The sequence below is a fragment of the Papaver somniferum genome, chromosome 9, assembly GCF_003573695.1.
Source record: "Papaver somniferum cultivar HN1 chromosome 9, ASM357369v1, whole genome shotgun sequence".
Lineage (NCBI taxonomy): Eukaryota > Viridiplantae > Streptophyta > Magnoliopsida > Ranunculales > Papaveraceae > Papaver > Papaver somniferum.
In genome coordinates, this window is record NC_039366.1 from 197,520,306 (window position 1) to 197,534,552 (window position 14,247).

The 14,247-nt window shown below is 39.8% G+C and overlaps 1 protein-coding gene across 1 annotated transcript; it reads right to left on the minus strand.

Annotated features, from left to right (window-relative positions):
• Positions 1-709: 709 nt before the first annotated feature.
• LOC113313075 (protein DWARF 53-LIKE-like) lies at positions 710-3,569 on the minus strand. Its single transcript, XM_026561801.1, has 4 exons — positions 3,523-3,569; positions 2,508-2,754; positions 1,772-2,403; positions 710-1,715 (listed from the first exon to the last, which is right to left on the minus strand). Exons 1-4 carry the CDS (start codon positions 3,567-3,569, stop codon positions 710-712), a joined length of 1,932 nt encoding a protein of 643 aa, XP_026417586.1.
• Between the last annotated feature and the right edge of the window lie 10,678 nt (positions 3,570-14,247).

A 14,247-nucleotide genomic window follows, 5' to 3' on the forward strand; every position in this document is an offset into this window, starting at 1 on the left:
AGTTTGTGTTTGAGCTTGAGTTTGTGTAAAATCATTCTCATAACCTAAGAAATAAGCCATTTGGGAATCATTGTTGTAGTTGATATGTATTTTCCTAGGTTTTTTAGATGAATTATGACCCTCCTCATCCTCCATCGAATCAAGAATTAAAATTTTCTCACTTTCTCCTTCTTTTTCTCTCCTTCTTAACCAAAACTTTGATTTTTTTCCCCAAATTTTTTCATCTAAACAACCTTATAATTCTGAAAATTATCTTAATCACTAATCAAAAAATTTAATCACTAATCCAGATTATTAACACTAATACATAAAGGGCAGATTTATCATTATAAAAAAATTTGGTTAAGGGGCTTTCTCATTTTGTTATTTAACATCCCCTTTTGAAATAGTGGAGTATGCCTTGAAAGTTTTTGGTATGCCCAAAAACAGCTTTCTTGGAAAATTTGAGCATTCATTTACTATTCAACCCACTGGTCTTAGTGGCTGGGTATTTTTAGAAAAGTTGGGCCCAAACTTCAAATAAGCATGAAAAAAAAAAATTAAAGCATCACTTGTTTCCTGAAGAGATGGTATAAGGGAAAAATTCGAACTATGGGATTAAACAGGTTAAAGCTGAAATTACAGACTCTAATTTACTACATTAATACTATATTTTTTATACATGGCACTTGCAAGAATTCCATCACTGTAGAATGATTTTTGCAGGAAGTTAAAATTCCGATGCTTGATCCTGCATTGGAAGCCCTTCACAACTAACAAGTTTCAAAACTGTACCAGCTCCAACACTATATATTTCTCGAGCTTCCGCAAAGGTATTGCCAAGAACATGCTCAACCCAATTGTCCAATGCGTTTCTGCTGTCGCAAAACCATGCAGCTGCCAGTATTTGCTCCATTGCTTGTGAATCAACTTCCAAGAAACCCTCATTCCCAATTTTGTTCTTATACCGTTCGTCCATTTTTATCAGTATGTCACTGGCAAGGGAATCCAAGTCGAACGGCTCAAACACCACATATTCATCCACTAGGTTAGTTAAATTATCCAGAGAAGCCAAAGTAGAATCTTTTGAAGTCGCTTCGACGGGTAAGTTCAAGTCCAAACACTTATTGGACGTTTTCTGAATTCGTTTAGCTGTTTCCATGGTTTCAATCAGCTTCCTCTTGTTCAAAAATGCTGGAGTAGCGCTGGCGTTTCTCGAAGACACGAATACATTGGACTTATTACGTAACGCGGTGGTGCAGTACTCAGGGTCATTTCTGATCAGTATCTGCATTTGCCAGCTTTGGGCTGCTAGCATCTTTTCCTCGGAGACAGAATTGTTGATACTAATCTCTCGTCCACGAGAGTCAATAAATTTGCCTGTCTGGATAGCATGGACTAGGCAATTATGCATCCCGGTATCGGCCTTATCGACATTTTCGAGAAAAACTACTGACAGTGGATTCTTCCTTATCTCTGAATAGATGTAGTCAACTATAAAACTCCCTCTGAAACTTGTGTCGAAACCATTCATCTTTTTGGAACGAAAGATTGAATTCGGTGGAGAGATCCCGTCAGGACAAGCTAAATCCACACATATTACACTTTCTCTGCTGCCGAATAGCATCTCTGCAAGGGCAATAGCAAGTTTCTTTTTGGTAACCATGTCAGACCCGTGGAAACTCAACCATATATCACCTTTCACGCTTGCCCTGAGGCGCCGTTCCTTTCCTGATCTGCAGAGAGATACAGTACGGCTCACCGCATATACTGCTTCATCTTGTCGGCCAACCTTTTCTTTAAGAGATTTCCAGAATAGCTTGTCGAATCAAACTGCACAACTGAATTAGGCCCAGTGCAGGAAGAAAATTGAAGCTGCTGGGGCCTGAGAGGTTTTTCTTTGACCTCATCAACTTCTTCATTATCTTGACTAGTGGGATGGTTTGGGTCCTGGACAAACGAGTAGAGTGTTCCGAGACCTAAATCTGTTGTAACCGATGCAGCGGAGCAAGGAGACCCGTGACCATCAAGTACAACAGATAGAGAGTAAGCAGGATTCGCCTCACACTTTGAAGGTTTTTGGTGCAGTGTGTCTGGAGAACTCTCGCTTTTATCTCTAGAATCAACGGGAATTGACAAGGTTACACCCTGTGCTGATGTCTTAGGCTGCAACTTCGCCAGTGCACTATCACATACACTTTCAATTGGTGATGCATCTATCACAGTGTTAGCATGATTATCAACTCTTTCTTTCCGCTCTGGCGCAACTGGAAAACCCATAATGCAAGGAAATGCTTGTGATCCTACTTGAGTAACATCTCTTTCCACGGGTGAGCTGTTGTGGTGGAGACATTGGCAGATATCGTTCCATTTCTTTTGCAGCACTGCAACTTTAGCATGTAATTCTGTTTTATCATCTTTGGCCTGCAGAAGAGAAACGCATCACAATGTTTACATTATGAGGAAATATTTACTTTAAGAGTCTAAGCGTACCATTTTCTGAGCAGTGCAGAGACGAAGATACATACCTTAGCCAAATCTAGCCCATTGTTTGTGTCGCCTTCAGTGGACTGCAGCCACGCAGGCAAGCTTGCTTGGTGCTGATCTGACTGTGAATTGGCACGTCCCACCGTCAGAACAGCAGCAACTTCTTGCTCACATTTATCACTGCACAGTTTGCAGCGAGAAAAAGGTCCGTATGTGCTTCCCAGTGGAGCCGCCAGGTTGGGCGGTGTGGAAAAGTACCCGCCTAGTGGTACAAATGACTCCATCAAGCTGCAAGTATATCATGAGCACAGACTATGAGATCTTAAAATTACTGTATTAGAAGTTTAACCCTCAAGGGATTAAGGTGAAACTCTAGAATCATTTAGCATGCCATCTCTATATTCTTTTAGTACCCCATAAAGCTTACAAAAGAAGGGAAATTATCAAGTTTTAAGTTTTCGAAAGCTTCTTTTAGTCGACGCTAATTTTTGTTTATTCACCTCCAAAGCAAAGGAAAGAAAAGAAGCCGAGAAAGGAGCCCGCACCGAAAGGGTTGCATATTCCCAAAGGCAAAGAACTGTTGTTGCCAGCAAAGAAGAACAGAATGCTTTGGGGCGAGGCTCCAGATAAGTCTTCCATCTTATTTGGTTATAAAGATTCTTGGGCCGCAAAAGTCTGCCAGACAAGGGTATGTTTTTTCTTGTTTTTCTTAGCATTCAAATTTCAACTGATTGTGATCCATTTTGTTTGTTTATTTGAGTTCACCAATATGTGTTAATATTTGTGTATATTTGTGTTTTTTAGGACCATGCAAGATGCACAAAATTGCTCAAGTGTCAAAGGGATAAACATTGGCCATTAAGTAAGGAATGTGCTTTGGTTCGAGATCTAATAGTAAGTACAAGATTAGGGCCCGGAATCCTCAATTGCCAAACGGAGTACGATAGTGTTGTGGTCTCTGCCTTCAGAGAACGATATTGGCTTGAAACCGATACATTTCATCTTCCGTTTGGAGAGATGACAATAACAACGGACGATGTGAAGCAAATTACTGACCTTGAAGTTGAAGGACAATCAGTATTTGAAGGTTTCAACAACAACATGGCTTGGTCTGACCTTTACGCTCTTCTTGAAGAAACACTTGGGTGGGGGAAAGATGAAACCGAGATGGAGTTTAAGTTGGCTGGTGGTTATGACCCAAAGGAACCACACAAACTAAAAAACCCGTTGAAGAAGCTATTGTTGAAGAATCTGAGGAAAAAGTTCAAAGGAGCTTTCAAGAGGGAAAAGGCAGATGAGGTGATTGATCGAATAACAACTAAGCGTACAGCCACAACTTACTTGTTGTATTCTCTTGGGACCGTATTCTTTCCCAACAACTCGGGAAATCGGGTGAATGTTCATTATCTTCAATTGTTGAGGAATTTGGACAACACCAAAAACTATTCGCGGGTCACTGCCACCCTTGCATATCTACTTGATAGCCTAAGGAAAGCCTCGAGGGTTGGAGCTACTGAAATTGCCGGGAATGTTGCGATTCTACTGGTAAGTTTGATTACATTTTTTATTCAATTATATAATGTTTTGTTATATTTTTAGTCATGAGATTAATGGACTATACTCACTCTTCTTTTTAGGCATGGGTTTATGACCACTTTCCTAGCTTGGCCCCTCCTACTAATTGGGAGGAGGATGATTATGGCCCTACAGGAAAGAAGTTCATGTTCACCGGTAGACAACAAAGGTTCAAAGATGACAAGCTCATTCGAATGAGAGAGCAAATAGATGATTTCACCGTTGAAGATGTTATATTTGGCCCTTATGTGAGGATCCGCAATGGAGTTGATGTTCGTAGGTTCACAGAGACCGCAGGCTACAACGGACCATTGTATCATCCCACCGGTTACGTTATGACCAATCCTCGTCGCATTCTACGCCAAACTTGTCATATTCAAGTAAGGGCTATCAAGGAAAACTTCAAGTTATCCAAGGAAGGATCCGAGACAAAAGGCCCCACCATTGTACTCAACTACCGCCCAACTCCGACGGTTGATGCTTGGAACAATGGTCATGAAGAAAGATACCAACTCGCAGCGGGAGAGGCAGTTCCTTGTATCAACACGAAAGAAGCCGCTGCTGATTACATGAATTGGTATACTTATTTTGGTCATCCATATGTGATCAATAATGATCCGGACGCCCAACAAGCGATTCATAAGGCTGTATCACAAAGGAAGGCGGTTGATGAGACCAAAGAGAAAACGGGTCTATTTGGTTTGTCTTGGAAGAAGCTATACTTCATGTCGGTACGTAATTTTGTTATCCTCATGACTTTGGATTTGAAGACTAATGTATATAATGAAATAATCTCTTAACACTCTTTTTGACATGTCAATAGAAAGAGCGAGGACAAGCTTTGGCGAATAGCATGACTTCATGCATACGTGGTTCTACTCCTCTTAAAGCTCCTCAGCAAAAGATCTTGCAAGATCAAATAAGGAATTTGCATAATACCAACATGGGTGATTTGTACGAGGGGTTGGTCATGGAAGAACGAGGCTCAAAGAGGAGTAGAGACTCTCTTGGAGGTGCGAGTAGTAGCCATCGTCAACCTTCACCTGGCAGCGAAGACACACATGATGAAGAGGAGGATGGCGGGGTGGGTTATAGACGAAGAGGTGGTCGCGGTGGTCCTAAAACTCGCGGTGGTCCTAAAACTCGTGGTGGTGGTAGCACCAACAAAAGAGGTCGTGGCGGCCGCCATGGATAATTGTTATGAATAATTGTGTGTAGATGTCATGAATATTGTTATGGATAATTGTGTGTGGATGTCATGAATATTGTTGTGGATAATTTTGTGTCGATGTTATGGAATTTAGCTTGTTCATACTATCTATAAATCTACAAATTTAGCTTATGAGCTTATATGTGTTAGTTATGGAAATGAACAACTGGATACTATCTATAAATTTGGACTATAACTCAACTAACATATCAGATACGGTTGGTAACGCAACAAAGATACCAAACGTATATAGAGGTACGGTTGGTAAAGCAACAAAGTTACCAACCGTATACAGAGGTACGGTTGGTAACTCAACTTTGTTACCAACCGTATGTAGAGGTACGGTTGGTTACGCAAGATATCTAACCAACCGTATGTAAACTGGGAGTGGGCTATGGCCTAACTTATCAGGTACGGTTGGTAACGCAACTAAGCTAACCAACCGTATATCTTCATGTATCCTTTAAGACTTATACGGTTGGTAACTCTCTTCCGGTTACCAACCGTATGTCTGGATTTTTAAAAAAATTCATACATACGGTTGGTAACTTACTTTGCGCTACCAACCGTATGTCTGGATTTTCTTAAAAATCACATACGGTTGGTAACTTACTTTGCGTTACCAACTGTATCTCTGGATTTTTAAGAAAATCCAGACATACGGTTGGTAACTTCCTTTGGGTTACCAAGCATAACCATGGATTTCAAATTTATAATAGGATACGGTTGGTAACTTGTTTTCTTTTACCAGCCGTACATGTACTTTCCTTACTTTTTGGAAGTTGGTTGCAGTGACATGTACTTGTGCAATTTGAAAATATATCCGTTGAGACTATCAATAACTTCAATTTCAAAAAATAGATCCGTTATTGAAGACTTTTTTTGTATATATATATATATATATATATATGCTTATCCTCCTAGCAAATATATACTTACACCTCCACTTGAATTCCAACAATAAATCTCTTACCTTAAACTTTATTATGGATCCAAACATTGAATTCACTTTGGAAGAAGATTTATGTATTTGCCGCAACTTTGTTCTATGCTATCCAAAAAGAGGAGAAGAACGACGTCGATGTGGTTTGGTGAGTACAAGTTATTTGAGTACTCTATTTGAAAACTTTTGTTCCGAAACTGGTAACCCTAATAACCACAATGAAATTATGTTGTATGTTTGCTATGGAACTATTCGGGATAACGTTCAAGAATTTATGGGATTACTTCGTATTATGGGTGAAATACGATTAAGGGGTGAAAGTGATGCTGAAGTTTTAGAGAGATCTATTCAAGAATGGAGGCGATGGAAAAGGTCGAGTTTTCAATACTTACCTCATTTCAACATCCTTAAAGACTTCTATCGCACTCGTAGACCCGGATATTAGTATCATTTTAAGTCGCATGAATGAAATTTAATATGTTGATTTAAATAATCAAAATCATCAAAATTATTTATGATATTGTCACTTTCAACATTCTTTGAACTACTTTGAACATAATACTTCATTCATTCATTCTTCATCATCGCTCATAAGTACGAATTGCTTCGGCATAGATTGAATTATGGCCTTCCATAATTCAATCCTTTCCTCAAATCGATTGCACCAAGTCTTGGGGAGTTCACCGTCACAACCAAATTCCCTCCACAATGGAGGTAATGGACTTCATTCATGCAATCGGAGGCCAATATAATGATTTCCTTCCACATGCCCCATCACAACTGTTTTTTTAATTGACAACTCTTCGTCAAACGGAACTCTTGTTGGTGCAAATGTAATGCTCAAGTCCCTGGAGATTAAATAAATGACGCAATTTAATGCGTTGGCGAGTAGTTGGCCACATATAGGCATGCACATCCAATATTCCCTTGTCAAACATATGTTGCCGGTTAACCGCTTTTCCATTTCGTTGAAGCTCTCATTTAACACCTCATCGGTTTCATTTCTATAATCACTCATCATTGGTTTATAGAAGTCGCGGTGACCACGTAATTCCATTAAGATTTTTTGCCTTACGTAAGTAACTTGGTCACAACCCCACCCTGTCGCGTCTTCAAATGGTCCAAGTTGATCCATTCAAATGGTCCAAGTTGATCCATTCAAATGGTCCAAGTTGATCCATGAAGACGTGGTAACCACAATTCCCATCACCATGAACATCCTCCGTGGCTTTGATATAACCACGAATATAGTCGGGGGAAAAACGAAGGTAATATTCATAGATAATGTAACTGTTCCGGCTATATCGACCATTCTCGTCTCTAGGTGGTGCTTTAGGAAATCCTTTTATATGAATCGTCTCTTTATCCTTGTCAGCAATTGACGGAATTCTTCCAACCATCGGACTCTTTCCACCGTTCCTTGCTAATTGTTTAACACCAACTCTACCAACAAGCCTTTTTATTGAACTATTTTGGGAGGAAACCTCGGGACCGACATTGGAACCTTTACATTTAAATTCATCATCTTTTTCTCCACTTTCTTTGCAACCATTTCCTTTATCATCAACTTTGTTTCTTTGTTGTTCTTTAGAGCGATACACCAGACCTTTTCCTTTAACATCAATTTTGCTTGTCGTACTTTCTTGAGTAGGAAGCTCGGTACATCTTTGTTGTACATTTCGACGGATTGTTTCACCTTTATCCGCTTGACCTCTTTTTCGTTTGGTTATACCTTGCACATCATCCTCTTCCATCTCATCCTCCGCTTCATATTCCTTTCGCAACCACTCATAACCACAAGGATCTCTTTTCTTTGATTTTTCCGCAAATTCTCTTGCTTTTTTATTTCCTACGTACCTCTTTTTTTTGGTAGAAGGCCTCCCCTTACTCGTCCCCTTTGGTGGTTCCTTGATATCATACCTAAATTGTGGATATACGAAATCTCTCAAGCTACTCAACCATATTTGCCTTTGGCCTTGGCTTAGTGAAGCATATTTCTCTTCTAGATCTCTTCCAATCTCGGTTTCGGCAAACGTTCCTCCTAATTGATCATCAAAAATTGTTTCACGGAAGGATAATTATTTCCAAAAGGGATCAACATCTTGAATAGGGATCACTTTGTCTTGGTACGTGGCTATTACATGCCGACATGGGAGTCCCAAACTTGTCATGTTTGGACAAACACACTCTTCTTCATAATCGCCCCATTCATAATGTTGGACTTCATACATTATCTTCTCAATTGTTTTATGCGAAACTTGATGTGTAATTCCCCTTATCCACTTATTATCTAACCATTTGGTGTGTTGCTTGCTCTTTCTTTTTTCAAAAGACTCCGTAACTCTATCGTGATCACGGAGGAAATACGAATGCATGGCTTCGAATAACGTAACCAACCCACCATTACAACTATGAAGTTTCTTCTTCAACCGGTTGTGAGATGACTCCGCCGTACTTGTAGCTTGGTTGTCATAGTGCTTATATTGGTTAGTGAACACCGATATGAACTTCTCTTTGTGCGGATCCAACCAATTATCTAACAAATACTTCACAACACTTGGATAACCTTTTTTCCAATGAGCCACTAACATACGAGCTCTATCCTCATATTCATCCACGGTGATAGAATAGGTCAAAGCTTTCCACTCCATTTTAAAACTTTCCCATTTTAGTTCCGCCAACTTGTCATCCTTCTTAAATTTCTCTTTGGCCTCATCTTGTTTATGTAACGGTAGTTTCTTTATTCTATCCATTTCGCCTTTTTTGGTTGGACGGACAAGCCGCATGCACTTAGTTTCAATGCTTTTCCACAAGTGGAACGTGCAAAGAAGGTTATGAGCTTCCGGGAAAACCCTCCTTATTGCATTCAACAAAGCTTGTTCCTTGTCGGTAATAATGACCTTTGGAGTATATCCCTCTACGTAAAATATCTTCACTTGGTTCAATGCCCACACATAGCTCTCTTCGAGCTCATCTTTCAAGAAGCAAAAACCAACACTAAAAGGAGCATTGGTAGAAGTTTGCCCGACAAAGTTCAACAACGGAATCTCAAACTTGTTGGTTTTGTATGTGCAATCCATTAGAAGGATTTGATGAGAGCACCGTTCCAACTTCACAAACTCTGGATTAGCCAACAAAAGATGTTTTATTCGTCCTTTCTCATCATCATCATGGAATACGGAGTAGTTATGCATCTCACCCAAATGCTTTATTACACTAGAGAAGCTGCTTCCTGATCCACTAGCCTCCATATCGTACTGAAATTGTTTATTTGAGGAGGATCGGTCCCAGGTGTAGAAGTTTCCGCGATAGGACCGCTCATCTCTGATGTCATCTTGATGAGGAGATCAAGAATGTCGTTTATCGTTTCTTTGATCAGATACATGTTCTTCTTATGAACCTCCTGCACTCGTTCTAACTTGACCAATATTGGGATTCTTTTGACTATACCATCAGATATACGGTTGGGAAGGGGGTATCACCACTAGAGGAAATTCGACCAGGATTTGAAGCTGTTGGGGAATTCCTAAGACCAACCATTTTGAAATCAACCAAATGAGATTGGTTATTGAAGAAATTGACTTCATAACCGAGAGATTAATCTCCCACTGTGGTCGCAATTCTTTATGGGTGAAAACTGTTTCTGCTGTTTTTGGTAAATTTGGGTGTGTGTGGATGAGAAACGAATCTAAACCCTAAACAAATGCACTGCACGGGAATGCTTTTGATTCGAGAGATCAATCTATAAAATTATGTCCTAAACCAAGAAATGGTTGTTCCAGACTTGCTTTGGTCAGAAAGTGAAGGAAATGGGGTTGATCTTAGGGAGAGAAGCGAAGAAGATGTTGAGATTGTGAAGATGTTGCATGTTTTGTGACTTGTATCACAATATCGAACTGGCTTGCAAAATAATGTAAGCAATCATCTCTGGGTGTTTTTTGGATAGTAGTATCAACACTTGATTTATGTATGTCTTGGAAATAGGGAGGACAACCTATTTATACAAGTCATTGAGCGCAACCCTCCTCTCTCGTAGGAATTGGGGTGATGGAATAATGGGGTCGTGTTAGTGTCACACGGTCAGTCTTTGCCCACTTCTACCATTATCGCTAACCGTTCATGCCTCCTGACACTTTCTTATGATGACGCGTTGCACGCTGCACGTTGTAAAACGCCAGACCAATACCCCAGTAAGTATCCCCCAGTTTGTGACATGCTTGATGTCTCAAATGAGTGGATCGTGGGACCCACTGGAAGTAGCATACGGCGCAAAGTTAAATAACTAAGTTATTTAAGAAGACGATATTTATAAAATATCGTGTATATTATATCCATATAATGCATCGAATATAATCAATATGTATGAAGCATCGCTATTTTAAGGCTTGAGCGAATAAGTCACGGATCGAGCGTCTTAAAATAACATCACGTCCAACCATCTTCGAGTGATCATTTGGAGGCTGCATGGGCGAGCTATCTCCTGGCCGATTACTCCCTGTGGAAGAGTGGTGGACGGAGATCATAGGGATGCTTTACTGGTCTTATAGCTTTCAACCTAGGATGTCCGACCAAGCTAGTGAAGTTGGACGGACGAGATGGCTTAAGACCCCCATCTACGACCGTTGATGGAATATTAGGTTTTTAAGAGGTGCGCAAGCATCCCTCTTTGGCTCAATCGAACTCAAGCTTGGGCACCACTTTTGGTGGGACCGATCGGTCCTGCATGGAGGCGGCATGTTGTTGTGCATGCCCATACTGTCTCATCTCACGAAGGTGCGATCTAGGCCACTCAATTTGACCGGCAAAGGTGAGTGGTTGAGATCGTTTTGCGGAAGAAATCCATTGCCGCAAAGGATTTGGAAGCCCCGTGACATGCTTACTTTGGGGGCGCGTTTCGAGACGTTCGACCATGGTGATCATGTTGACATGCTTGGGACCTTTTAAGTCTATACCGACACCCTCCATACAAGCATGCGAAGATGAATGGTCGTGATCGAACTGCGGCATTTATACGCGTCCCAAACCCTAATTAGGGATAGTCACGTACACACAACTTCCACCAAACGTTTTGGCAAGTTATGCTCCTCTTTTGAGGGGCTGATTATGTGGGAGCCACATTGGGTCGACAGTGAACGTACGTGTACTTCTATAATTATCTTAGGTGCAATATAAGCCATCCAAACATGTTGGAAAAGTTTTATGGTTGTGATCAATTTAAGACATTACTGGAATTTTCGTGACCCTTACAAAGCATCACACCAGTCATGTTTCTGGCATGCGATCGTGGCTATATGACCATGCCATGAGAAAACAGATTAGAGTGGGCCCGATAATGTGCGTGCTAGCGCCTCCTCCATATTTCATAGTGCGATCTAAGACGTCCAATTAGGCTAGTGAAGTTGGATGATCACTTTGAGACTGTCTTAAGCAGTCTTGCTCGTTCGATCTTCTTCCAAGCAACGCGACAACCCTATTAAGGCTGGCGTTTTGGCACGCTGGGAAACAAAAAGTGATGTTCGACCGGCCATGGTATAAATAATCCCTCTGGTGATAATCAAGGTGGTAGTTTTCTCCTGCTAGGGTTCGTCTAGGCTGGTTAAATCATGCGGTCAACCTCCATGGCCGTGATTATTTCTGAGACTAATGTGGACAATCCAGATTTCCCTTAGGAAATTAAATATGCTCAATCGGCTAATATATCACACCAAGAGATATTGCATGTACGGGTATTTCGTGCATGCATCATTATTGATACTTGGATATTCATGTTATTCTATTAAGAGCAACACTCAGTCATCATGCCGCACCAATAATGAGAGTCCTGCTGAGAACATCGCAAGAAATACAAGGAGACTCATGCATTAATTAATAATGTTAAAAATTCACCAAATATTCGGGATTATTGCTACATGCTCCGTTCTAGGTGAATTTGTATATTTAATTCACTAAATATTCGGGATTGTTGCCATATGCTCCATTTTAGGTGAATCAATAAAGAGAAGAAGTATTCATCACTTATCAAATAGCTTTATCTTCTGCAAGATGTCAGCAGCTTTTACAATTTTAACCTTGAACGAAAAATCCACCATCAACAACTATATAAGGGGACATCTAGCAACTCTATAAACTAATCCCCACACCTTACATGTGATACTAGTTTGCGTGCTAGAGTCGGTTCTCCTTTAACCTTTGGTTTTCTTCTTCTAAAACCAGGTTAATGATTTAAATACTTCATTGAGATTGTGAAGTCAGACAGATACTACTTTTATCGTAGTTGTGTGTTCTGATCTTGCATATTCTATCGTACGAGTACAATCATATTGATTGGCTTGAGATTAACCTCTCCGATAGGAAAGATATAAAAAGTAATCACAAACATCTTTGTCTCATCGTTTGTGATTCCACGACATCTTGTTTCGCTACCATACGATTAAGATTGTTGTGAGGTGATTGATTAATCTAGGATGTTCTTCTGCATTATAAGACCGAATTATCAATTGGTTTTTGTTCACCTTGATTTTATATCAATAGATGAAACAAAAACTTTAGGTTTTTTTTTTATGGGAGACATATTGATCCTTTGATAGACTTGTTTGTGTGAGACAGATTTGTTTATTTTTAAAGCCTGCGATTTTGGGTCGTAGAAACTCTTAGTTGTAGGTGAGATCAACTAAGGGAATCAAGTGTGTAGTATCCTTCTGGTATCATAGGCGTAGGGGTGCAACTGTACCTTGGATCAGTGGAAGAATGATTGGGGTCCAACTACAGTCCAGTCCGAAGTTAGCTTGGAGTAGGAAAGTGTCTATAGCGGCTTAACACAATGTGTATTCAATCTGTACTAGGTCTCGGGGTTTTTCTGCATTTGCGGTTTCCTCGTTAACAAAACTTCTGGTGTCTGTGTTATTTCTTTTCCGCATTATGTTTGTTATATAATTGAAATAATACAGGTTGTGCGTTAAATCAATCAATTGGAGAATCCGAATTTCGGTTGTTGATTGATATTGATTGATCCTTGGATATTGGTCTTTAGTACCGTCCAAGTTTATCTCTATTTGGTAAAGACTCGCAGGTTTCTATTTGCTTGATTAAAGATCAAATCGAGAGATTGAGATATAAACTCGTTGATATAATTTTAATTGATCAAGTCTTGTTGATTCTCTTAAAAGTATACTCGAGTTTTTCCATACGTATTGCTAAGTGAAATATTGGGTGGTGTTGTTAGACCCCCGCTTTTTCAATTGGTATCAGAGCAGGCATACACTTTTAAGACCTTACAAGTCTGTGTTTGTAGCGATCTGACTCTATGGATAGAGGTGTTATCTCTATTAACGTACCACCAGTCTTCGATGGTTCTAATTACTTATGGTGGGAAATTTGTATTCGAGCTTTTCTTCAAGCACGTGATTTTCAATCATGGGTATATGTTGTTAATGGCTATGATACTCCCGTTGTGGCACTTGGTGATGTAAACGTTCCCAAACCTATTGGTGAATATACCCCTGCTGAGATAAATGTTGCAAAGCGTTTGAATGCCATCATACATGCCATCACCCTAAATCTTCAGCACCATGCTTCTAATTGCAGTCAGTCTAAAGATGCATGGGATATCTAAGAAATCGTATTTTGAAGGTAACTCCAGTGAAAAGGAATTTAGGCTTCAAAACCTTAATTCCGATTGGGAAAACCTTCGTATGGCAGATGAAGATATATTTGATTAGTTTAATCACAGAGTGTCTGAAATTGTTAATGCATCTTTTATATTGGGTAAGACTATTCTTGAAAAAGACATTGTGATGAAAACTCTCAGATCGCTGCCATCTAAATACGAGTCTAAGAAGCATGCCATCGTTGAGAGAAATAACCTCGATAATCTTTCCAGTAATACATTGGTTGGAAATATAAATATCTTTGATCATGAGCATGCATCCAAAATCGGAAAGGATATTGCCTTTAAAGCACAGAAGAACACTAAAGTACTTTATAAAAGTAAAAGTCTTTATGTCTCTGAGGATGATCAGTCTGAGGATAGTTTTTCGGATGAATATCTTGACAA